This window comes from Calidris pugnax, unplaced genomic scaffold (genome assembly GCF_001431845.1).
Source record: "Calidris pugnax isolate Ruff unplaced genomic scaffold, ASM143184v1 scaffold209, whole genome shotgun sequence".
NCBI lineage: Eukaryota > Metazoa > Chordata > Aves > Charadriiformes > Scolopacidae > Calidris > Calidris pugnax.
This window is the reverse complement of record NW_015090978.1, coordinates 1,351,715-1,379,256: the sequence shown is the minus strand read 5'-3', so window position 1 is coordinate 1,379,256 and position 27,542 is coordinate 1,351,715. Positions and strand designations below refer to the sequence as shown.

Sequence of the window (27,542 nt, the reverse complement as noted above, 5' to 3'; positions counted from 1 at the left end):
TGGAGGACCAGGCCCAATTTGAAAATTCATGAAATGTGACGCAGTAAGTGACTTAAATCATAATTAAGCAGCTGTTGAATTGTCAGGTATTTTGAAACAGCTTGAAAAACCCACCAACTTGCCTGGTAGGGCAGATGTAAACTGTGTATGGTAAGGAGCGTGGCCAATCTCCTGGCCTCCCATTTACTTGGCATGGGGCACCTCCTGAACCTGCTGTCACCCTTCCTTGGCCATGGAAAGAGCCGGGTCACCCCTCAGGCTCACACAGGCGTACAGGCGACACAAAGCCAGACTTTGCATACTGAGCGACCAGGACTTCAGGGCTCATCATGGAGAGTCCTATATAGCCGTGCAGACACAGTCACTAATTGCAGCAGGTTGATTTATTTCCCATCCGGCTGATAAACTCATTGATAATTCTCTTTTCTTTTTCTTTTCCCCTCTTCCTTTTCAGTATGAAACAAAATGCAGAAGGCCACTAAAATGTTCACAGAAAATGTTAGATTCAGACAGACATTTTGTACCTTTAACAATGTCAGTGCCTATATAGGTCTTCTTTAAAGTTAAAGGGGAAGAATAACATGAAGTGTCTATATAAGATGCTATAGACAATACATAGCACAAATAATCTAACCAGTACTCCAAAGATGCTGATCACAGCCGTTAAGTAAAAAGTTTGGTTTTGGGAGCTGTTATTTGTCACATGCCCTGTGCCAGCCTAATCTCTTTCCTCCATAACTGCTTAAGTTGACATTACTATTGGAAAAGATCTTCCTACAGCCTCAGGCAAAATATTGTTGCTTTAATTGTTCTCGATGTAGCTTGCTACTCCTGAATAAATGTCTAAGAGAAATGGTGGTGTTGCACAGTTATAAATGATTAAGCAAATGTAATATAAAGTTATTAATTTAATGGGATTTGAACATTCCACTATAGCAAATAAACTGAAATTAGATTGTTAAATGGCTTACAATAATAATACCTGGAAATAAATCAGCTATAAGGAAGGAAGGTGTCTGTTTTCTCTATCTAAATGAAAACAAGGAGCTGTGCCTTTAAGAGCAGGACATGGTCACTGCTGTCTTGATCCAGTGGGGGTGAATTTGTTGAGTTTTGATACTGACTGCAGCAGGAGCAGAACATGATCCTTAGTGTTTTGAGGGTTTCATGATTATGATGGTGTGGTCTCAGAGTCACATTTTGTGTCCAACTTCGCCCTTTAACTCCATTTCAGGAGACATTAAAGGTATTCTTCACAACAGAATGTTAAAAAGCAACTTTTGCTTTTAAATTTACAATTTTTTTACTATTTTGTGTATACATTTCTATGCTACTACTCATGATCCAGTATTTCTTCATTCTGATACTTCTCAAACACGTGGGTCTGAAAGTAGCACAGCATAGAACAACCTTACTAGAAACTGAAGTTTTTTTCTCATGTGTTAGGTTTAAAATTTATTACATTGAAATATGAGAATCATGTGAAATTTAAAAGGTTAACATTTGCATTAATTCAAATCCTGTAGTGCGATTTTATATAATGAACAAATGTTTTGTATGATAAAGAAGGTTCTGTTTTCCCCCAAATTAGTAGTGTCCATTGAAGAAAACAGGGAATATCTTGCATTTGTATGGAATACTTGTTACTGCTTCTTTTCTTTTGCTTGCTGTTGATACTGTTCTTACATCTTAAAAAGTTCTTAAGGGGTTTACTTAAATTCACTATTTCAGGTTGGACTTAGGTATGGCTTGAATGCAGAAAAAGAACCCAAACCTAAAACAGCAATCAAAAATGCCATTATATGCATTAACTTGGGAAGAAGCCCTTAGTTTTGTTACTGAATTTCACTGTCAGCCACAACATCCTTTGATTAATTACCAAAGATCACAGTGAGCATTAATTAACAAAACGAGCTCACGTGCTTAGCTCTGCTTAGCATTGTCACTTACGTCTTTGGGCATGGCCCTCAACACTGGTTGACTTTGGTTACTCTAATGGGGAAATGGGAGAAATGGTATTTAATTTCTTACGTAGAACAATTTAAAATTCTTGAATGAGGAGTGGAAAAGAATTAATTTTAAATGCCATTGAATAAGCATTAAGTCTAAAATTCTGTTCCAGGGAGGGGTTGCAATCTCAACATCTTTTGCTGTCCCTCTGTCACCTTGAAATTTTTGGTTGAAGAAAAGCTAAAAAACATTACTGATGATCAGAGCTGGAGCTAGAGTATGAGATAAAATAGGTCTAGAGGGAAGATCTGGCAATGGATTGTGTTTATGGCTGGGAAAGTTCCACTTTAAAGAACAATTTTAGTTGCTTCCTGGAGCAAAAGCCAATTCTTCACATCTTGACCACAAAATACAGATGGCAGAAATGTAAGTGTGCACAAGACTTTTTGAGGACAGAGGTGAGTGGGAGGAAATCCATTAATGAAATCAAACCAATATGATTTAAATGCATAATCAAATTTATAACATTTAATAGATTTTTGGTAGCGGTAGGTGGTAACCGAATACGTTGTAGTGCAATGTTGAAACAGAAAGAAAATCTGTTCTTCCAGGAAAGAATAGGAAAAAAGACAAAAAGAAATATGGTTTTCTGTTTTTGAGGTTTCCTGACAAAACACATAGCAATGGAATACAAAAGGCCTCAATCTAATTGAATTACAAACTGTGTAATAGTTTAAACTGCACCAGCTGCTCTTATGAAGCTACCATATTCCTTGGAGACGTGTTCCTTGGATTCTCCTAAGAATCTTACTAGACCAGTTCAACATTGCCTCCTGAGTCTTTGTGCTGAAATAGCAAGATGTATAGCTTAACAGCTTGATCTTTATTAAACAATAACTAGAGTGAAGCACAGCACATGGTGTTTGTGCATGTGTGTGTTTAACTTGTATTAATTTGTATTTAGTAGCGTCTTTCTCCCTGTCTTTGTTGTTCTGCTCTTTATTGCTTTGGGCTGTTGCATCCTGGAGCAGTCACAGCCTTACAGACAACAGCCTTGTTTAGTGGGGATTGGAGTCACTGGGTAGTTCTGCACAGCGCTGCTACACATTTTAATTAATAAGTTCAGTGTTGATCCTGGAAATACTTATGAGAGATTATTGTTGTAGTTGAGGTTTCTCAATACACCCCTGAATCAGGTCAGCAAGGGAAAAAGTAAGGCTTGGCAAGTTTTTGAGGCTTAATAAAGCAACTACAATCGATTCAGCAACAGTCTTAAACTTCCACCAGAGAAGTAAATTACTTCTGCAATTGGTCACATGAGGTCGACTTTAGATTAGTTTGAAGTAGATTGGCAGCTGTGCACTAGAACATCAGACTTTGAATGATGAGCAAAAAGCAGGACAACGTGAAAGCTCATGAGGTTTTCTATGTAGTTGTTTTGTTTCATTGGTCAATAGCACACCAGCTAAAAATATGTTTCTTTGAAAACATGTGGTGTTTATATATTCTTTAAAAATTTTCAGTTGTGCTAATCCTAAATGCTTTTTTCTGGTTTAGTTCCCAATATACTGTTTTTAATTTTTTTTTTATGAGCAAAGGCATTGATCTTTCACAGACATAATGATTTTCATTTGTTTAAGTGAAGGTTTCTGTAATATTTAAGCATTTGGTTAAGGAAAGCTTGCTATTAAGTAACTTAATTGCTGTATGTCAGAATACCTACTTTTATGACACTGGATCATGTATCTCACTAAGGGTATTCCACAAGTTTATAAGAAAAAGATTTCTGTTTAGTAAGATACATATGTCATCCCTGTTTTTTCCCTTTTTAATGCCGAATTCAGAGAATAATGTACTGATTAACATCACATCAAAGTCACATCAAAGTAATAATACAAGTTTGCTTTAATAAAGCCTAGGTTAGCAAAATGAGCCTATTGTCTGATACGTGTGTGTACATGCAACCCTCTATGAAATCACATCTCTATAGTGTAAATATTCTGCATTACTCTTATATATTGGTTTGTGAAAGCTTGAATTCTAATTTTTAAGCATGAAGTATCTTGCAGTATAATCACCATAACAGATGCCTAGGTGGGCAAATTGAGATCCTTGATGTTTACTATGAAGCCTAGGTCTGTTCTCACCTCTGATGTATCTTGCATCCCATGGAAAGGATGGATATATAAAATGTATTTGTGGCTTGAATAATGCTGATATGCAGGAGGAGAAATCTGAGATGGGGAGGTGCTTTGTTTTAGCTTTGATAGTCTGTTTGATATCCCTCAAAGTGGGACACAAAAGCAGATGCCATCTACTTTTCTCATGCAACCTGAGAAGACCATCAAACTACTGGAAGTACCCTTCAGTTGGTAGATTTGGGCTGTGCCCATGACATCATGACCGCTTGGAATTCTTACTTTTTTTCTTTTTTAATTATTTCATATCCATTTTTCCTTTTTTACAGTATTCTGTAACTTCCCTCAAGACCATCCCAGAATTATGTAGAAGGTGTGATTCACAAAATGAAGACAGATCAGGTATGATGCCCACTTCTGTCCACCCATCATTTTCTAGGCTGCTTTTTATCATGTACAACTTGGCAACAATAGCTTCTTGGCAGTGTTCTGTTGTTGTGTTTTCTCTCATTTTTGTACAGCTTTCTGGAAACATGACTTTTTTTTTTTTTTTTTTTTCAACAGATGTTAGTTCATTAGAAGGAAAAAAAGTTCCAAAAAAGGATTTGGCTGTATACAGATAAATGTAGGGCTTCATCTCAGCAGCTCCAAACCACAGTATATGCAACAATTTACTTGAAAACCCGAGAAACCATTGGTGACAAGACGTAATAATGTAGGCGCCAATGAAAAAATGTTGGATAGGTTTACTACCCATATGGCCATGACCAGTTTGAGGGATGATGTTTTGCCAGAGTCTGAAACTGTATCAAGGATGCTACATGATAGAATCTACTCTAAGGCATACTGTAATAGTTAAGATTAAAGCCGAGTTTTTTAGTTTAATAGTGTAAACTAAATGAAGAATCATGGCATATAGATGAGAACCAGCTGGAAGCTTTCCCCTGCCCCCCTGACAAAAAGTGCATTCAGTGTTGTTTTTCACTCCGTAAATCAGATTAATCCCTTTTGTTTTTCTCTTCCTGATGGAGGAGAAATGAATTGGTGAGAGAAGCATTTTTGTTGAGCTATGAAAAGTTTATTGTGCTTTCTAATGTTTTAATTGAACTTTCGTTAATGTTATTTCATCAAATACTTTTGTAACAGCAATGGGAGACCTGGATTTTGTAGGATGATAGAAGGCTTTAAGAATTGTGCTGTACTTTGGCAGCTTTTATTTCTGTATTTCCTTTCAGAGAGTTGTAAATTTCTGAGGAGTGTAACTAAGTCAAAATTTTCTGAGAGTTACTTCTCCTACCAGAGTCATTAAAGGGCAGGTCATCACAGCCATATGCCACTGCCCTTGGCAATAAAGGGAAACAAAGCTCTCCTTACCATACCTGCTTGCCATGGTACTGCCCACAGTAGTGATTGCACACATGCTATAACCTGCTGCAAGCAGAGGTAGGGAAGAAGTGGAAAGGGAGAGGACCCCTAATTCACCCCCCTTAATTTGCCCTATCTCATTCTATCCCAGTCTTCCCCCTGTTTTCCCCCGTCCTCTGCCATCCTCCCTCCATATTCCCCTCATCCTCTCCCATTATACCCTTCCATCCCTGCCCTGCCCTTGCCCCTTTTCTTCTCTCTTCTTCTTACCTTCTTGCTCCATCTTCCCCCTTTCCTCATCTCTTTCTTCATCCCTTCTTCCCTTTTTGTTGCATCTCCTTCCCCCTTCTTCCTCTCTCCTTCACTCATTCTTATCGACTCTTACCCCTATTTTCCCCACTCTTTCCCCTTTCTCCTATTGTCACCCCATTTCTCCCCCTCCATTCTTTCCCCAATTCTTCCCTTATTCCTCCTCCTTCCTTCCTTCCCCTTCCTTTTTTCTTCCCCACTTCTTCCCCCCTTCTACTCCTTTTTCTTCCCCACTTCTTCCCCCCTTCTATTGCTTATTCTTCATTGCCACAGCCCTTACCATTCATCCCTTCATTCCTCCCCTCATTCCTCCCACTGTTCTTCCCCTGATTCCTCTTCCCATTCTTCTTTCCCTATTCTCCCCACCATTCTCTCTGCCGTTCTCCCCACTATTTTCCCACCTGTTCTCCCTACCATTCCTCCTCTCCATTCTTCATACCCATGTTCTCCAATGTTCACCCCACTACTCTTTCTCCCCATTTCCCCAGAGCTTGTCTTTTCTTCCCTCGCTTTCTTCTCTCCCCAGTCTTTCCCACCATTCTTCCCCATGAGCCTTTCCCCTGACTTCCCCCCAGTTTTCCACTCAGTCTTGCCCCCAACCCTTTCCTAATGTTCTTCCCACCATTCTTCTAGACCTTCTTCCTCCCATTCTTCTCACTATTCTCGTCCCCACCATTTATTGCTCTCATTTTTTCCCTCTTCATGCCCACCCAGCACCCCCTCAACTCTTTCACTCTTTGCTCTCCCTCATTTTCTCCCTACTGCCATTTACCCCCCCATTGCTGCCTATCAGTGTCAGCAGCTGATCATGTGGCAGCAGGGCATTATCTTGTCTTACCATAAAAAAGAGCTAAAGCCATTTGTTCACTCAGCTGCACCAAGAGCAAGATGAACCAGAGAAAAAGAGCAAGAATAGCCCCCAAGATACGCTGTACTGCATGTTCCCTGCTCAGCCACAGTGGGAACATCTATGTCGGTTTTCAGGAAGGACAGTATATTCTTTTTAAAATTCAGATAGTAGTCTTAAAGTAAAACACAGACCAGTAGCAAGGATGAAACACTGGTTATGAGCTCTTCCTTAAGACCGTGGGCTATTGGCAGCTTACTGTGTAGCTCTGTTGTTTCATAGCTGCCTCTGCAGTCGGACATTTTTCAATGATGATTTTCATTACAACTGCACTCATCTATTGCCTTGAAAAGGGGTTGACAGAAGCAAGTACAGGCATTGCTGGAAGACAGTAGTAGCACTGGGGAGCCTGCCAGTGGAAGTTAATTCACAGCTTTGTTTAAGTTTCAAGTAAAAAAAGAGGTCTTTAGCACTGATAATAGTATTGGGAAGCTGGAAACAGTACTAAAATCTATTTTTTCTCTCTACTTATCACTTACAAGTTTTGGTACTAAAATCTGTTTTATTTTTACTCTGCCTAATCACTGAATATACATATAGTGCTGAAAAGGAAGGTATCACTTTGTATGTGTACAGACCTTAATGTCTGAAGTATCTTGAAATACCAACAAAGCTGCATGAGTCAACATTGAGTAAGGCTCCATATGTTGATTTTTCATAGTTGGTTTTGATGCAGTCTCATCTTCCTCATATTGTAGACCATTAAAAAACATTTCCCAAATTATTGTTGCTATGTGCTATTTTTTATGAAGATAGATTATATCATAAATCTTTTGTGTGTGTAAGATTCACACTATTTTATATCAGTATTCCATTGGCAATTTAAGTAGTTGCAAACAGAAAAACTCAGAGGTTTTACAGAGCTGATCCAGCTTTCTACCTCTCAGTTAGAGGTTGCATTTTTCCTTTAAAATAGAGAAGAATGTGGAAGTAGAACTATTCAAGAATTACTTTTTTTAAAAGAACTAGAAGTTAAACATAGGTTAGCCATAGGATTAGATAAATCAGTACCCTAATAATCTAATAATAATTGTCAGTTTTGTTTCAGAAAAATATCTAGTTCACTAAGACAGTTAAAATTATAGAGAAAATACAATTCAACTTTATACTTAAAAATATATATAAATATGCAGACAACCATTTTCACCAAAAAGATTGTTAGATTTAAACCAGATAGTTCCTCTTTGTGGAATTACTTTTTTTAATTATATGGTTGATTTTGTGGAAGTCTTCCTATTCATTTTTCACAGATAAGTTTAGTAAATAGCCCTGTAAATCCCATTTTTTCCCCCTGTTTCATGTAAACATTCAATAATATGTTAGTAACATACAAAAGTGTTTGGTTACATTGTTTTCAAATTAGTCTAAGCACTTCTAATCCTAGGCAAGCATACCAGTGTTTACCAGTCAGTGTGCTTTCTCAAGCATTTGACATAGACCTTTCAACATATTTTGAGGTTTTTTTAACTATTTCTGCCTGCCTGTAGCTTCTGTTCAAATTACTTTTTCTTTTGGAGAATATTAGAAAGGAGAGATTAGAAAGGATTTCCCTAAGTGTAGTTTTTTCTTCTGTGAATTTCCATTATCACCTCCCTTTATTGGACATCACTGGCCAGTGATCTGTACTGGTGGTGAGGTCTGTGGTTCCTTCCTCACCCTTTTGCAAAATGTGTATAAAAGCCATGCATTCAGTACAACCTTAATCCTGACTCTTCTTTGTCCTTCCTTCAATTGAGGGAGTTCAGATTCAGGAAAATTTCAAGGAATCGTTGGAAACAAATTTTGTGTGTCAATACCCCCAGATTACATATATATGAGATTGAAGAAAACTGTAAGGCAAATCCTGGTTTACCTATAATAAAGCATAATTAAGGGTAATTGTTTTCTCTACCATCACGCTTCAAGAGAATCTTTGTAGCTAGCATAATAACAACTACCATAGTCATTGTTCTTCAAAGATAGAAAATTAAAAAGTGTAGTTTAAACATGGATCCAGCTAACTCATTTTTCTGAGATGATGTGTTAGTCCATTGATTTCCGGTGTTGTCTAGTGTAGAATGATGAATTGAAACAGAAATCAGTTCTTTATTCCTTTGTTATTAAGCATGAAATTGGTTGCTTGCTTTCTGGGCAGATTTTATAAGGCAACTTGAGCAAATGGTTCAAGACGTCTGTGTTCAACAAGCTTCTCTGAGCCATAACATTGTTGAAGTATATTCTGTCAGCTATGATGACTTTTGGTTGTTGTTAAATGTATGTCTCAAATGAGGACAATATCATACTCTAGACTTTTATTCACAGGTTGATAAAAGAAACTCCATCTTTAATCTCCTTCTGCACTGCCAAAGTAACTGTCATTCACAAAATTATCCAGAAGATTAGTTTCTTACTTCAGTAAAAGAAATAAATCAATGAATATGAAATTGTTCACAATTTCCATTTCAAGGTCTTGGTAGTTTTTTAGCTATAAGAGAAATTAAAGTAAAATTTGATTTGGAGGCAGTGTTATATGGGATTAATTTCACAGAGCCTGTTGTGCTCCAATTACCACCCGGGTAAGTATGTCTGAAACAATACAAAATTGATTGGGTAATTCCTTGGTAGAATACTGAAAAATTTTCTCAGAAAAAACAATAAGTAGTATACTGTGACACTCGTGGTAGCTATATATAAACTTTCTTCCTACCTCATTTTCACATCATCCTCTTTTACACATTTTGTGCCAGAATGACAACTTCTGATTTTTCAGTAGAACTTTACTTGCTACCTCACTTTTACATCCTTATATCAGGGATAAGAGTAAACCCAATTTGTTAATTTTGAAATTTTCTTCACCTCTTCTGTATTGTCTACTTTAAGAATGACAATTTTAGTGGTAGTCTTCCTCAAGCCAAGATAAGAAAAATTATTCATTCACTGAGGCCTGTACCAATGTTTGAATTAACTGGAAAAGATGCATTGTTATTTATATGGATGAATTATTATTTACCCTGTTTACCCTTTCTTTCTTCTTTGGAGTGGTTTAAAATTCCACTTAAATGGGAACAAACCCTAAAATGTATCTTGCAAGTTATTAATATATTAAAACTGTAAAACAGTGCCACCTTCAGTTAAAATTGTTAAATATGATTTCAGTTATATTGATAAAACAGTACATAGATATTCAGAACTGGTTTTGATTGTCCATCAATATGGAAGGGTCACCCCTTTCTCCATCTCTTGGATCCCCATATTGCTGCCAATGTTGGAGATAAATTGATGTTAACACGTACGAGGAGTTTTCTAAAAGTTTCCCTGGTGTAGACAACACCTCAGAGTCTATATGCAAAGTCAAAATCACAGTGCTTTAAATGGACCTGGAATGAGTACAAGTCTTAATTGATTCAAGAGTCTCTGCTAAAGTCATATCACAAGGAAGAAGATCAGGCATTTCTTTCAGAGGACAGTAAAACTCCAAATGTGAAACTGTATACGCTTACAGCAGGCCCCCCAAAGATTATATAGTACATAAGCAATACAGTGAAATACTGCATTTAAAACTATATTTAATAGGTATAGGCAGTTGTCAAATTCTAATCCCAGGCTTCTTAAACATTGATTATGGAAAGTGAAGTAAACTCCAAAGTGAATTCTTAAAGCAAGGAAGAAGTGTTTCAGGTAAAAGGAAGTCATTTCAATCTATTTATCCTTTGGCAGCAATGGAGTCAACCTAACAGAGTTTGTACTTACTTATAGAATCCTAAAATTGTTTGGGTTGGAAGGAACCTTCAAAGATCATCTAATCCAACCCCTCTTTCATGGGACATCTTTCACTAGATCAGGTTGCTTAAAGCTACATCCAGCTTGACCTTTGAGCAGTTCCAGGGATGGGGCATTAACAACTTCTCACCACGCTCATCATAAGGGTGTAAGACCTTGCACTTGACCTTGTTGAACTTCATGAAGTTCACATAAGCCCAGTCCTCAAGCCCGGTTACAGTGCCTTTAGATGGCATCCCTTCCCTCAAGCAAACCAACCGCACCACTCGACTTGATGCCATCTGCAAATTGCTAAGGATGGACTCAATCCCACTGTCTATGTCATTAACAAAGATATTGAAAAATCCCAGTAAAAGTTCCCGAGGACCACCACTTCTTACTAACTCCCATTTGAATATCGACAATTTCTTTTGCACTAAGTAGTCCATCCACCAACTGATCGCTCTAAATTAGAGGCAAGAATGTTGGGAGAGAGACTGTGTCAAAGTCCTTACGGAAGTCAAGATAGATGACATCAGTAGCTCTTCCCTTGTCCACTGATGCAGTCACTCCATTGTAGAAGGCCACTAAGATTAATCAGGTATGATTTTCCCTTGGTACGGCCTAGTTGGCTGTCTCTACTCACCTCTCCAATGTCCATATGCCTTCACATACTTTAGGAGGATCTGTTCCACAACCTTGCCAGGCAAAAAGGTGAGGATGACTGGTCAGTAGTTTGCAAGGTCCTCCTCTTTACCCTTTTAGAGGGTGAACAATTGAAGCTTAAATGGTAAGGAAGCTTCTTGTTGTGTTGTCAGCAAGGGTAGAGAGGACCTCCCAGTATCATGTACTAGGAGTTTCCAAGTACACATTGACAAGGTCTTGAGGAAAAAGCCCCCAGACAATGTCTTCTCTTGTCTCTTTGTCAGTTTTGCACTTTGTTTCCAGTCTTGCAACAACCTGCAGGCAGGTGGCATTTTTTCAGGGTGGTTACATCTTCATCTTAGCATAAGTCAGAAGGCACCTCTGAAGGCATTTTATCCACCTCCCTGTGCTTAGAGCAGTTCCAGTTCCACCAGATTGCTCAACGACCTGTATTCCAAATGAATGCAGTAATAAAGAACTTTGCAACCAAGTGACTTTGGGGAAGTGTTACTAGGGAAGCAACCATAATGCTCCCACTTTCTTGTCAACAAGAAATAACTGATTCAACCTTAGAGGTTCATAAACCATTGAAAGATCTATTAGGTGTGATAAAATCAGCAGATAGTCTTAAAATAGTCCAGAACTCTCAGGTCCAGGGCTCAAGAAGCATTTGTTCTCCTTTATTCACAGTTTTACTGTGGTTTGTGGCTGCACAGACATGGAGTTCATAGAAAGCCAGGGTAGAAATACAAAGAATTTAGAGTTGGCACAGTTTGGATGCAGATCAGGTCGTTAGGTGGAAGCATTAATGGCATGGTTGACTGCTAACTATTTGGATAAAGTGAAGTCATCCAGTTTTTATCCTGGACAGTGGTTCAACATAGTTAACTATAAGATACTGCTCTCCATCCTGAGAAAGAACAGAGATAGCAAGCTAAAAAGGCTCAAGGATTTTACTGAGGGATGTAGCATAGTAATGGAGAAGAACACCTATGGCAGAACAGGATTGAATTGATATTCTTTTTCGTTTCTGATAAACTGGTGTGTAGGTGTCAAGTGAACTAGGAGAGCAACACGGACTTGCTTGCTAGCTGATCTGCAAATGACTCAGATCTTTTAATCCATTTTCATGGTTGCCTGCACCACTGCCTGTTGCATGTCCAAGCTGTTCAACAGCAACATTCACGACTACAGAACATCGGTCAAAGCATAAACCTAAATGAGACTGTGGTGATGGTGACAGAAGCACATTGCTTGACCATTTCCTCAGCCAGTCAGTGCTCTTTGAATGTGAGTTATTCTGAGTTCGTGAAAATTTGGCATAGCAACATCTACAGGTACCACTCTGCGGTGTGTTCAGTTCATTTTGTAATGGTATGAGTGATATCACCTTTTTGCCACCTCCTATTTGTGTCACCAGTGCTGTAGACTTCATGAAGCCATCATCATCATTTGAAGAATGTCACTGTACCCATATGCCAGGCTCTTGCACACACATCAACAGTGAATTTCAGTAGCAGTTTCCTTATAGAGCTGAAGTAAAAGCTAAGTTCTTTGTTATTTTCATTATACTCAGGACAATGTAAAGGTGTTCTGATGTTTGGCATTGGATTGTAAGTATCACAGAAACTTCCTTTCACAAGGGTAACGTTTCATCTGTGTATGAGATAGTCTTAATGGTTGAATAAAACTAATTTAGTTGCCCTATAATTCTACAAATGCTTGTATACCAGATAAAATTCCCCCTTTCACCTCCCCGTGCCCTAGATACAGAGACGATGTTGAAAAATGCTCTGAAGTCAACAGATGCTTCCAATTGGAAACATGTTACAAGGATCTTTTTTTAGAAAGTTCAAGGTAAATTTTGACTACTAAAATAAAATCTGACGAAGTGACTAAATTGCAAGAGCATTTGCTTCGTAATTGTCCCCTTTTCTGATGAATGGCCCCCAGTAGGTCTAGGACATCTCTAAATAAACAAACAAACAGACAGATAAAGAAATAAGCCTACAGGCCTTTTTATTTATATTTTTCATTTTTCTCTTCCTCAAGAAGAGCATAGAGCACGGTATATGGTGAAGAACCACTTCTGCAAATTTGACCCTTGCAGGTTTTCATCAGATACGATTTTCCTTAGTGCCAAGGAAATGTTTTCTCACCTCAGGTCTATCAGGCAGCGCAACACTACTGATGTGAATGAAATCTCCCATTTTTTGTGTTCCTCTCTCTTTTTATTTCACCAACACAACAGCATCATCCAAATCTCTGATATTAATGAATAAAAGTTACAAAAAAGAATTTTTAAAACATAGTTGGAAAAAATTGTATCATCACCTTTTCACATTTGAGATACTGGTGCACAGAAGAGATAGGGCTTGTCCAAGAGTATACTAGAATTACTTGTTAGATTCTGGAATCAAGCTAGCTGTTCCACATTCTAGTCCCCTGCCTTAAATTCAGACCATCCTTTCTGTTGTTTATAGAAGAATCAAACAGTATTTATTTGACCCAGACTTTTAATGGCCCCTGCCCGCGTTCATAAGTATGGAGAGATGAGCAAGAGGCTTTTCCCCTGGAGCAGCTGTCGGAGACTACGTGCATAACTCCTGCTGTGCTGGTGCTTTGGAGGACATAGGCAGCACTTGCTTTTGCTTCTTCAGGGAAAAAGCATCTGAAAACAGAACGGAAGAGATTACAGCCATGCCCTGATCTGCTCTGGCCTATGGTTCCAGTGTTGTGTAGGGGGAAACCATGCTCTAACTGCCTAAGCACTGATGCAGCCTATACAGCACCCAAGTAGAAAATAGCACAAAGAAGGATTGTGTCTACCAGTCTGACTTGCTTTCTTCCCTGCTGCTATTTGGTTAAATGCTATATTCTATCCTTTTTTAAATGCAGTGTAAATTCATCATCCCAGATAAGTGAGGAATACGTTTGTGAGTTTAAAAATATTACTAACTGTTCTCATTTTTCCATATTTTCTTTCTGGAGAAACAGTGTTTGTAGAGACATTAGGAAGAAAAATAATGAAAAAATGGAAGTACCTTACTCTGCTCTCTATGAAATGTAGTGTAAGAAAAGAGAAATACATGACTTTACCATGATCCGAGACAGATTTGTAACAAAGGTCATTGCTTCTTTGCAGTGTCCGATTTTACAATTTTGTCATCGGTGGATTATGTAAATGTGTGTTATTAAGGTTAGAAAGTGTAGAAAGCCAAGCAACAAAATAAATGTAAGCTTAAATAAAGTGACGACAAACAAAATGTTGATGCCTTTTCCTCTGTCTAGACCCCTGTGTTGAAAGCAGTGTTTTCATAAAACTCAGACAGAATTCATTTCCATACTGAGTGCTTAATAGTTCCTGTCAGAACAAAACAGCTGGGAAACATATGGTATCCATTTCCCTGTATCACTTGGAAAAAATTTCACATGTAAATAAAACCAACATAAAAGTGTAGGCCTTTGAACCTAGAATCTTATACAATACATAAATAAGTCAGTACAGTGCGTTCTTTGTATTGGCCCACTAAGTTACATGCCTTTTGATTATTATTATTTTTATTTCTTCTTCGGAAATGTATTCTTAAGCGCTTCCAAAAGTATTAAGGTAATTTTCAGACATCCGTAACTACTAAGCCATGCTAATCTTTCACTTCAGACGTTAATGTTGCACTGAAAGTGTATATATCTGTTTCCTTAGGAAGGTGTTCATGGCAAATTGTATGTTTTGATCACAAATTAGATCCCACTGATATGCAGTTAGCACATGTAATAAATCTGCTTTGTTTAAACAGTGTTCTTGACTTTCAGAACGCATTAACTCTTAGTGTACATGAAAGGGGCATAGAAACTGCCTAAAGGCTTCAGTGGTTTTCAGTGCTGGCCCTCAACTGAAAGTAATGAAATAAGGGAAAATCTTTGCCTCCGTTGCACTGATTGTGGTATCCTGGTTCTGACGGAGATAAGGTTAGTTTTCACGAGGAGTGGGACAGGACACAGACGAATGGCTGACCCAATCTAGACAAACGTGTGTTCTCTACTCTGTGACACCGTGCTCAGCACATAGCTGGGGGAGCTGGCTGGGGGCAGGGTGGAGGGGCAGGAATCACCACTTGAGAGCAGGCTGGGCTTCAGGTTCCAGTCAGTGAGTGGCTGTACATTAATTGTGTTTTGTATATTCCTCTATCAGTATTATTCTGGTTGTTTTCCTCTCTCCTCTGGTGTTCTTGATCTCAACCCATAAGTTTTTCCTTTTTCTTCTGATTCTTCCTCCATCCCACTGCTGGGGGAGAGGAGTGAGCAAAAGACCCTGTGGTTCTTTGTTACCGGCTGGGGCTAAACCACAACAGTCCTTTCTGGTGCCCAACATAGGGCATGAAGGGTTGATACAACAACAGATCTGACTAATGTTAAATAAAATTGGCTATACTAATTTGTTATATTAGTTAAATAGTTGATGGTCACAGTGTTGCTTTGGTGGTTCTCATGGCTGTGTTACGTAAATTCTTATATGCTCCATGATCTCCCTGCAATGCTGTTTATCACCTCTGGAAGAGGGATCAGGATTATCATTTTGCTATCCTGTCTAATATTAACTTATGATAGCATCACTGTTCAAAAAGTTATGTTGGTGTGTTTATGTGGCATTGTTCTGTCCTGCCCATACCTCAGATGCCATCTCTCAGAATTTACTAATAATCACACCCAATCTACGGGCAAAACAGGGGTGGATACTTTCCCCAGGTCTTTTGCCTCCTTTTTCTCCTTCAGACCACATACCACAGCCTTCAAGAATTTTGAATATCTTTGGGATGTTCAAACCAGTGTGCCTCTATTGCTATATCTCCTGAATATGTTTCAGGTTTTGCTAAGGATTAAGCAACTATTTAAGACTACCACCCAGAGATCTGCCGCCAAGGCTGGATAGTCATGAGTGGCATGTGGGAGAATATGGGCAGGTATCTAGAGAACCTCTCACCTCCAGTGGATTTGAACTTCACTCCCAAACAACTACAGGGCCCTGATAAAGTGATAGCGTATTTGAAAGGAAATGCTGTGGCTGTTCCAGAGGCACAACTCACTGCACTGTGCTGGCCCCTGGCCAGTATCTACCAAACACTGCTCAATATGCAGCTACTCCAACCTCTTTAGCAGGTACTGTGGCTACCACAAGCCCCATGACAGGCACTATGGCTACTCCAACCCCTGCAACAGGTACTGTGACTACTTAAACCACAGTAACAGGCGCTGCAGCTGAAACAGAAAAACCAACCCGTGGCAGTGTCAGTTGCCTCTGTACAGAAGAAGAAATATATGAAGAAATCAGATTGCTTAGTGAGAGCCCCCAGTCAGGTGGGGAAAAGGGACAAACAAGTTTATTGGACTGTGTGGATTCAATGGCCTGGCACATCAGATCCACAGGAGCATAAGGCTCTGGTAGACACCAGTGTGCAGTGTACCCTAATACTCTCAAACTATGAAGGGGAAGAACCCATCTGTATTTCTAGAGTGACAGAGGGGTCCCACCAGTTCACTGTATTGGAAGCTGAAGTGAGCCTAACTGGGGATAAGTGGCAAAAGTATCCCATTGTCACTGGCCCAGAGGATCTATGCATCCTCGGCATAGGTTACTTCAGGAGAGAGCGTTTCAAGGACCTGAAAGGGTGCCAGGGGGCTTTTGGCATAGCTCTCTCAGAGATGGAGGAAATTAAACAGCTGTCTGCCCTCTCCAGTGTCTCAGAAGACCCTTCTGTTGCGAGGTTCCTGAGAGTGAAAAAATAATAGGAGACAATTGCCACCACAATGGGGCATCAGCGGCAATATCACACTAACCAAGACTCCCTGATTCCCATCCATAAACTGGTTTGTCAGGTGGAGATCCAAGGAGTTATCAGCAAGACTAGATTAGCCTTTAATAGTCCTGTGTGGCTAGGGTAAAAGTCTAATGGAGAGTGGAGAGGAACAGTAAACTATCATGACCGAATGAAGTCATGCAGCCACCGAGTGCTGCCGTGGCAGACACGTTAGAACTTCAACACACACTGGAGTCAAAGGCAGCCAAGTGTTTTGCCACAACTGATATTGTTAATGTATTTTTCTCACTCAGTTTGACAGGAGAGTGCAGGTCACAGTTTGCTTCTACCTAGAGGAGCGTCCAGTTCACCTGGAATTGACTGCCCCAGGGGTGGAAAATAGTCCTACTATTTGTCAAGGACTGATTCAGACTGCATTGGAATTGGTTGAAGCTCCAGGACACCTGCAATACATTGATCTTATGGGGTAACACAGCTGAAGAAGTTTTTGAGAAAGGCAGTGTAATAGTTCAAACCTTGCTGAAAGCTGTTTTTTGTCATAAAACAAAGTAAGGTCAAGGGTCCTGCGCAGGACTTCCACTTCTTAGGAATAAAATGGCAAGATGGATGCCATCAAATCCCAATGGATGTGATCAACAAAATAGCAGCTATGTCTCCACCAACTAGTGAAAAGAAAACATAAGCATTCTTAGGCATTGTGGACTTTTGGAGGTTGCATATCCCAAACTACAGTCTGATTGTAAGCCCTCTATACCAAGTGACCCAGAAGAAAAACAATTTTAAATGGGGTCCTGAGCAACAACAAGCCTTTGAACAAATTAAGCAGGAAATAGTCCACGCAGTAGCCCTGGATCCAGTCCAGGCAGGGCAAGATGTTAAAAATGTGCTCTGCACCATAGCAAGGGAGAATGGCCCTACCTAGAGCCTGTGGCAGAAGCACCAGGGGAGATTTGTGGTCCACCCCTAGGGTTTTGGAGTCAGAGATACAGACGATCTGAGACCCCCTATACTCCGGCTGAGATTGGCAGAATATGAAGGGGTTTGAGCTGCTTCAGAAGTGGTTGGTACTGAAGCAGACCTCCTCTTAAGCACCCTGAATGCCAGTGCTGAGCTGGATGTTCAAAGAGAGGGTCCCCTGTACACATCATGCAACTGATGATGTGTGGAGTAAGTGGGTTGCGCTGATCACACAGTGGGCTTGAATCAGAAATCCAAGTCACCCAGTAATCCTGGAATTGGTCATGGACTGGCCAGAAGGCAAAGGTTTCCGAATATCACCAGATCAAGGGGGAGGTGTGTGGAAGAGGGTCCACCGTATAATAAACTAGCAGAAAATTAGAAGAAATATGCCCTGTTCACTGATGGGTCCTGTGGTATTGTAGGAAAACACTGAAGGTGGAAGGTGCTGTGTGTAGTACTATACAACAAGTTGCAGAAGCTGCTGAAGGACAAAGTGATCCAAGCCAGTTTGCAGAGCTGAAAGCCATCCAGCTGGCTTTAGACATTGCTGAACAAGAAAATTGGTCAGTACTTTATACTAACTCATGGGTGGTGGCAAATGCCCTGTCGGGGTGGTTACAGCAGTGAAAGCAGAGCAACCGGCAGCACAGAGACAAACCCGTCTGTGCTGCTCAATTGTGGCAAGATACTGCTGCATGGATAGAGAATCTGGCTGTAAGAGTATTTCACATAGATGCCTATGTATCCAAGAGTCGAGCCACTGAGGAGCATCAAAATAGTAACTAGCAGCATGGTGCTGAGTGGGTATATCACATCCACTGTCATGCACCAGCCTCTGGGAAGATCGAACGGTACAATGGATGGTTAAAGTCTACACTGACTGCAATTTGTGGTGGGACCTTAAAACATTCGGGTACACATTTGGCAAAAATTGCCTGGTTAGTTAACACCAGCGGATCTATCAATCGAGCTGGTTCTGCCCAATCAAGATTTCCACGCACTGTAAAAAGGGATAAAGTCTCCACAGTGCACATGAAGAATATGTTAGGTAAAACAGAGTTAGTCCCACATCAGGCAAGTGCAAACCCATCCGTGGTATTGCTTTTGTTCAAGGACCTGGGTTCATTTGGTGGGTGATGCAGGATGAGGAATTCCAATGTGTACCTCATGGGGATTTGATTTTGAGTGAGATTAGCCAATGGATCAAATTGTATGATGTTAATTGTTAAATAACCCTGACACTGTATCTCTTCACAACAACTGCTATATGCCATATCAGTGGTACTACAGTATGAATCACCCAAACTAATGACAGACGGACTTTGATGAAACCAAGTGAAGTGCAGTGGTGATGGGACCAGAACTGGTTTCAGCAGCCAGTGCCCAGCAACTTCCTCAAGATCAACGACTTCAACCTGCAGACAGTGGGCATGTGCAACACCACATACACCAGCCATGAGCTCTGAATACAGCACGGGACAGTCCAGCATCACACACCATCTCTCCTGCCCTGAGAGACTGTTGTAACAGCCCAAAGTTACATATTAAACGAACTCAACAGACATTTTAGAGGGATGGCCCATAGACTAAGGGAATTATATTTGTGTATGTGTGTGTGTGTATATATCTAAACAGGGAAGAGTGGTGGTATCTTTATATTTGGAAAGTATAAGATCTGGGCATGATGTAGATGGTATAGAATAAGAGGTGGATAATGTCTTGGTTCTGGTGGGAATAGGGTTAATTTTCACATGGATCTGGGAAGGGACACAGTGGAGTTGGCTGACCCAAACTAGCCATGACACCATGCTTAGTATAAAGCTGGGAGTGCTGGCCAGGGCAGGGGCAGGATTCACCACTTGCAAACAGGCTGTGCTTTGGGTTCCAGTCAGTGAGTGGCTGTTCATTAATCATGGTTTTTATATCCCTCTGTCAGTATTATTGTTTTCATCTTTCATTTGCTGTTCTGTCAACCTGCCTTTATCTCAACCCACAAGTTTTCTTTTTTTTACAATTCTCCCTCCATTCTGCTGCTGGGGGAAACGAGTGGGTGAAAGACCACATGGTCAGATCAGAGAATTGCAAAAGCGTTTAGGTTGGCAGGGACCACTTGAGATCATTTCGTCTAGTGCTCCTGCCTATGCAGGGTGAGCTAGAGCAGGTTAAGTCCAAGACTGTGTCATCATATTTTGAGTACCTTATAGAATCATAGGGTGGTCCAGGCCAGAAGAGATCTCCAAAGGTCATCTAGTCCGACCCCCCTGCAGTCAGCAGGGACACCCCCAACTAGACCAGGTTGCCCAGGGCGTCATTGAGCCTCACCTTGAATATCTCCAGGGAAGGGGCCTCAACCACCTCCCTTGGCAACCTGTTCCAGTGCTCCACCACCCTCACAGTGAAGAACTTTTTCCTAATATCCAATCTAAATCTGCACTTCTCCAACTTAAAGCCATTGCCCCTCGTCCTGTCACTGCAGGCCTTTGTAAACAGGCTCTCCCCAGCCTTCTTGTGGGCCCCCCTCAGGTACTGGAAGGCTGCTATTAGGTCTCCCCGGAGCCTCCTCTTCTCCAGGCTGAACAACCCCAGCTCGCTCAGCCTGTCCTCATAGCAGAGGTGCTCCAACCCCCTGATCACTTCATGGCCCTTGTGGCCCAGTCTCCAAAGATGAAGACTCCACAATGTCTCTGGTCAGCCTGTGCTGGTGTTTGGCCAGCCTCACGGTAAAAAAGGGTTTTGCTGTGTTCAGATGGAATTTCATGTGTTTCACTTTGTGCCCATTGGCTTTTGTTCTGTCCTTGGGAATCATGGAGAAGAGCCTTGTTCCTCTTCTTCATTGGTTCCCATTACATAATTATACACAAGGATGAGATTCCTCCTGACCCTTCTCTTCTGCAGGCTGAACAGTCCCAGCTCTCAGTCACTACTATTCATATGAATTTCCAGTTCTTGTATGAAAAGTACATCTGCCAGAGATAATAGACCTTAAAAATTAAATTGTTGTTACTGTTGTTAATACACTAAAATGTTTTGACTAACCCTTTTTTTTTCACCTTCCAGAAAATCATCCTACTCTTATGATGCATCTCCATACAATAAAAAAAAAAACAGACTGAGAACTAGCATAGTTAGACAAGATCACTGTAAACTCCACTAGGCTCGTATTGATGTCTATTACTTGATTAGAGCTACTTTATTTGTAATGGATTACAATGTATGGACTGTTTGAAGAAAGTTTATTTTCTGGAGTGTCAGATTCTTCAGCTGTTTTGATAAAGATGTCATTAAATCTGCTTAGATATGAATTTGGCATGTTACAGTGTAATTCTTGTTTCCAGTGTTTAGCCAGGTATATCTTTGAAGCCTTCTGTATCTTGTCACATGTCTGATATTAATCAATTCTAAATCACATTCCTTGATCTCTCTAGTTTCCAGCAGCAGCTGGAACTGCGGAGTCTCAACTCTTATTGGAAATGCACAGAAACCAACAGGAATTACCGATGTGTGCAATAAATTCAGACCAGTGAAGAGGGTTTCCCCATTAAAGCACCAGCCAGAAAGCTCTGAGAACAATGAAAGTGATGACCAGAAGAACCAGAAGGGAGAATATCAGAAAGGCAGTGATTCTCAGTCTGCACCTCCAAATGATGATCAGAGTCCAGGAGAAGGAGAGAGCCTTAAGAGCAAGAACATCGAGCCGGCTGTTCTCCTTGGGGAGCTGGAGCACTATGACCTGGATATGGATGAAATTTTGGATGTGCCTTATATTAAATCAAGCCAGCAACTTGTTCCTTTTACAAAGGTAGCTCCTGAGAAAAAACTTTTGGGTGTATGTTCAACAGTGAATGGTCTTAGTGGCAAGACCTGCTCTGCAGGGAACACAGAGAGCTCGCCTGCCAGCGGGACACAGTTCTGTGTGCTGTCTCCTGTGAAAGGCTCTCAGCTGAGAAAAACGCAGCCCATTGTCCTTGATCAGCACAAGCATTTAACAGAAGAATTAGAGCTCTCCCAGCCTTTAGTTAAGTGTAGCTCAGTCCATGAATCTGAAGCCCAGGGCAAGGGCTTCTTCAGCAGGACTTTTGTTGATTCTCATGCTCACAAAACTGAGAAGACTATGCCAAACTGCCACCTGAGGACTTTCCACCTGCAGACTGCAGTGGCAGAAAGCAAGCAGCTAGAGGAACTGAGTATGAACTGGAGCAGTGCAGGGGGCCCAGAAGAGAAGAGCGAAGAGGTGAAAAAAATTAAAAGCATCTTAAACATTGTAAAGGAAGGCCAAATATCTTTACTGGTAAGTATCACCTTTTTCATAAACACAAAGAATAAGGGCTATCTGTGATGTGGTGTAGTAAGCCAGCAAAGCTGATTAAGTCTGTATTTGGAACCCCTGCCCTTTTTATCTTGTGCGATCCTTAGAAATTGAGCATATGGGTTTCCAAAGGGAAAGTTTTAATCTTTAAATCAAATACGTAGCAAAACCAAGACACTAGTTTTATGTCAATGTGGCCAAGATTCCTAGTTTATGCAGTACACTGAAATCATGTAGAAGGCAGGCATTTTAACTACTGAGATCACTTAAATATCAAATTTAAATCTTAGTTGAGTTTTGCCTTTCACAACATTTGTGAGTCGCTTTGTTCAATTATTGCTGGTTTACCTCAGTTCTTATTTAGAGGCTGATGATGGGAACAGAGGGGCTTCTGTTGTATTCTGATTATTATTCAGGAGTGTTTATGCTGTCTCGTTGCAGCAGCATTCTCAGGCAGGATCTTTCTGTAAAGCCTCATTGGCCTCTGACCCATATGAAGTTTTTTAGTAAATTCAAGGACTCTGATCATGTACTGTCAACGATGGTTTCCAAAGTAACTAGATGCAAGTTAGCACAATGATGCAAAGCATGTGATCTCCACTCAGAATGGCTGGTAGAGGCACAGTGTATGTATAAGAGTGGTTTTTGTTAGATTTTTGTATAGCTTCTCTGTTTACCAGTCTAGCTCAAGCGCATTATTAACATAGCAGCAAGAACAAAGCCAAATATTCAAAAACTAGATAGAGGGATAAGAGAATATTAGGTTGGTCAGTAAGAAATAAAAGCGAATTAAATTCACCCTGAAATAGGAACTGGGGGGGCGGGAGGAGATGGGGGAGGGGAGAAAGCGGGGGACGAGGTATCATTGGTAGGTAGGTGGAAAGAAAATGCATACTTTTTCCAAAGAGTTCAAAAGCTCTGAATGAAGTTGACTCATCGAAGAGTACTCTGGCAAGTCTGCACTAGTCTAGGAACTTATCATTGTTACTGCTTGACTCTTCCTTCTTCTATTTTCCTTCTGGAGTTTCTCAATCCAACTGTTTTGTCTCAAAATTAGATTTGGGAAGAAATTATGTATTAGGTCATGGTTGTGTAGTACTTCGGGTAAATATTCCAACAATTTTCTTCATGGAAGCAAGCTATCAGATAAAAGTCTTCTGTCATGCATTTTAACTACATTTTAGGTTGTGCTTAACACAAGCTGCCACTTCTGTGATGAGCAAAATTAATCAGGAAATTTTTTTAGGAGTCATGGGTGTTTTCTGTTCAATTTCTCATCAATATGATGCTCCCCCCCTCCCCCCCCCCCAAAAAAAAAAAAAGAAAAAAGAAAGAAAAAGGAAACCAAACACAAAATAGACAGAAATTATGAAAATGTGAGTATTTTTGTATTTTTGCTGCTACTTCATCAATCAACCTAATACCAAGACTTAAAGATACTTATTATCTTGCACTGTTGTATGACAATTGCATGAGAAGGAGAGAAACATTACAGTGCATCAAGCCAGTGAGAATCCAACCTCTATACTTCTGCTAATAGGAACCAGGTTCTGTGTAGTGAAGTGAAAAGCTCCTGGGTTTGAGTTATTAAAAACATGCCTACGGGGAATCATCTTTGTATTTGGCTTGTCTCTTGGGCTCTGAGGCTTAATGTTCTGTGTATCTTTTTATCCTTAGTTATAACTAACATAGTGCTTGTTTTAACAGCCACATTTAGCAGCAGATAATCTGGATAAGATCCATGATGAATGTGACAACAATCTGTTGCATGTAGCAGCGTCAAAGGGACATACAGAATGCCTGCAGCATCTCACTTCTTTGATGGGTGAAGACTGTTTGAATGAACGAAATATTGAGCAGCTAACTCCGGCTGGATTAGCAATAAAGGTAACTTGGTCTCTGTCTTTACTGTAATGTGACATAAAGGTCATTTAGTTTCTGTAATGGCAATAGTAATTTAAGCAGGATGTTATTTTTCAAGCATTTTGTCAAGTGAGAGCAAAAAGAACTGTTGGCTGGTACCGCATAAGCAAATAAAAATGGATTACTGTGCAGAATGCAATATTAGCTATTTTACATTTTATACGTTGTTGTCATTGCATATACATTTATTTGTAAATCATTTAACTGACTAAAAAAAAAATTGTTATATTTTAAGGAACATTAATTTAACTCAGACTCATTTGTTTGTTTAGAGAGCATAACATTTTCTTGATTTTTTTTACAAATACAGGTATAATGTTGTGAGACAAGTGTAAGAACGTGTTTACAAAGCATTAAAAACCTCTGATCCACATCTGGAGGTGAAACTTCTTGGTTCTTGTCTAGAACAATCACATCAAAATTGAATTGTACATGTTACAGAACAACCTGTCAGAAACTACAAAAATGAATGTCAAAGCTTACCAGAAAGCCTATTATGTAGGGAAATGTGAAAATTATTGCTGTTGCTGCACTAAAATAAAACATAGTGGTATACAGGAAGGCTGATAATTTAACCATACTGATTATCATTCTTTAGTAAGTGGGATTGAATAGTTGGATGCCATTCCTTTTAGCCTTAAGTACCTTAAGAAAAAAACAAAGAAAGGGGTGAAACTTAATACAAGAGTTTGTGTTTCTTCTGGGGTTTTATTGTTATTTGCTTCTTGGGAAAACTTAAAAAACTGACAGAGGACTATTGGATTCCAACGTGCAGATTTGCAACTTTGAGACATCATTTCAGTGACTTAAGGCCCTGGTGCAGGTTTCGGGGTTGTTTTTTTTTTAATTTTGAATATAAAATTAATCTGATACCTAGTTGTACTAATGAAACGCTACTGTAAAAGATGTCCAAATCTGCCCATGTCCAAACTGAATAGTTACAGTCTGCCAATTTAAAGTCTTACAATTTTAGTTGGAAATAATTTTCTTTCTCTTTTTTTTTTTTTAACCTATATATATAATGTGTTTATAAGCCAATAAAACCTTTCATCTTTTTCTCCAGAAAGATTGGCTTTTTTAATAATCGGTTCCTTTATTTTCTATAATACTTGAGCATTCACAGAAAAGTGTGTAAATGTAATTTCTTCATGTAAGTGAGGTTGCTTATGCCCAAGTGTTTCTAATGGTGACCTGCATGGCTGGACTTGTCCTGGACCATTGCAATGTTTTGTGAAAACCATAAAGTAATTTGGTGTAACTAAACTTTGTAGTCCTTACTCCTAAAGTGGTTCTGCACATCGGTAGAACGGACTTTATTATTCTTTCTCTTACTTTGTACCGTTGTAACTCCCGTAATGTTATACCATGTGGGGCATGCACCTCTGTTCCACAAGAATGGTGACTGTCAGAATGGAAGAAAACTTGTATGCAGGAACACAGAATTCCATGGAAGAGAATTTCAACAGTTTATTGATGAAGTGTAACATTTCCCAGTAATAAATGAATTAATTAAATTTGATTCTTTTGATTCAGGACCTCTTTCTAACCTTAAGCTATGAGCTAGAGAGTGAAAATGGAGCAGCATGTTATGGCTAGTCACACAATCATGTCGATAATTTATTTAAATAACTGTGGAAAAATCTTTCTTCCATTAGCAAAATTATCTTATTTAGCAGATAGTTAATTTTATTAATTCTTTAATTTTAAAAATACAAAAATATTTTACTCAGTTGTGATACAAAGGAAAACAAAAAGTAAATTATTCGTTATTCATGCTTACTAATATTTGAAACCAAATATGATGAGGAGGATTTTTCTAGCATAATGAAAAGAATACTGGTGTTTTACATTGGCTTACATCATTACTGAAATTGAGAGGAATAGAACAGAGTAAGTAAAGTAAAATTATGTGCATTTTTGTGTGCATATACATATATTACATATGGAAGGAATAAGACAAATATCAAGTTAATTTTATTCCAATTTTTCTTTCTCCCATATAATTTTAAAGGGTTTAATATTTATTACATCGTTCTCTTTGTTTTTATAAAAATGAAACTGAAGCTTGAAATAGATATTTTTTTTCTCATGATAGCTTTTTCTATTTTATACACACAAACAACTTTTTGTGCTACATATGTTGACCTTTGTGAGGTTTTGACTGAGCAATTGGAGTACTTGTTTCAGCTGTAAAGAATATAATAGCCTTTATGAATATGAGAGTTGAAAAATGGAGTAAGAGCAGGCTGGAATGTAGGTCATGCCAAACTGCATTTTCCAAGATACCATTGCTGAAAAGGGGCTTCAGCAAGAGAAGCTGCTAAAAACTCTTGCTTTAACACTGGGCCACAAGCATGCTCTGAAGAAAATGTTCATCTCTTTCCCCAGCATCTACATTCCTCTTCATAGTAAATTGCAAACTGCTAGGAGCATGCACGGAATCTTGAGACTGGGCTGTAAGAGATGTTCAGAGCAAGAACTATCTCCTTGTTTGTGTCTGTACAGTATCTATTACAGATGGGTCCTAATCCATGAAGATCAGATGTTCAGACACTACATACATAAGAAAAACTTAGGAAGCATGCATTTAATTGCTAATCAATAAAGACTTGACTTTGTAGGGAGGCTGTTCACTCTGCTCCAGCAAATGATCTCATTCAGTCATTGAGCCTTGCTGTACAATGGAAATAGAACTGTGGTTTTGCTCTGAACAGTCTGAGAGTATGGACCAGATTGTGTGTGTAATACTATTTGACTGCAACTCTCACATTGCCACTTTCACTATAATCAATAGCCAAACTATAATTGATCCATGACAGCAAGATAGACAATTGCATTACGTGAGAGTAGATAAAAGAACACATTCTTCAAACAAACTGGGAATTCATAACATTTTAATAATTCTGATAAGTTTTTCCATGTTTAGTACATATGTTTGGAACTGAGACAGCTGGAATTGAATTTTTTTTTTTTTAATTTGTTTAGAATGGTCAGCTGGAATGCGTTCGATGGATGGTGAGTGAAACAGAAGCTATTGCAGAATTAAGTTGCTCAAAAGATCACCCAAGCCTTATTCATTATGCAGGTTGCTATGGCCAGGTACGAGTTTCATTTACTTTTTCAAATATATTTTTTAGATGCTTATACAAGAATTTAAATTTAAAACATGTTTATAATTTTGTGTCTGTTTAATTAGCCATGTTCTTAATTAGTTCAAATATAGCAAAATCTTTTCCCACTTAATCTGTGTATTTTTTTCAGTATTTTCCATGACTTTTTTTTTTTTTTTCAAGCTTTAAGTAATAGCTAGGAAAAGACTAGCTAGCATATTTGGCCAACCTATCAATCTCAAGGACATCTAGTGAGATTAGCTGTCATGATCACTTAAGGACTCTTAGGACACATCAGAAAATCATCAAACGTTTTTGGGATAGTTCATATTCTCTTTCCAGGAGAGACTAATCTCAAAAAATCTTGGCAAATTG

At 39.3% G+C, this 27,542-nt stretch overlaps 1 protein-coding gene across 2 annotated transcripts in view; it reads left to right on the top strand.

Annotated features, from left to right (window-relative positions):
* The window catches only part of SNCAIP (synuclein alpha interacting protein), a 57,562-nt gene that overhangs the window by 5,036 nt on the left and 24,984 nt on the right, over positions 1–27,542 (top strand). For both annotated transcript variants that reach the window (XM_014953454.1, XM_014953453.1), the window contains exons 2-5: positions 4,418–4,490; positions 21,254–22,116; positions 23,842–24,021; positions 27,043–27,156. In XM_014953454.1, the coding sequence (XP_014808940.1) occupies positions 4,418–4,490; positions 21,254–22,116; positions 23,842–24,021; positions 27,043–27,156 (1,230 nt within the window). The remainder of the gene's footprint in view (positions 1–4,417; positions 4,491–21,253; positions 22,117–23,841; positions 24,022–27,042; positions 27,157–27,542) is intronic.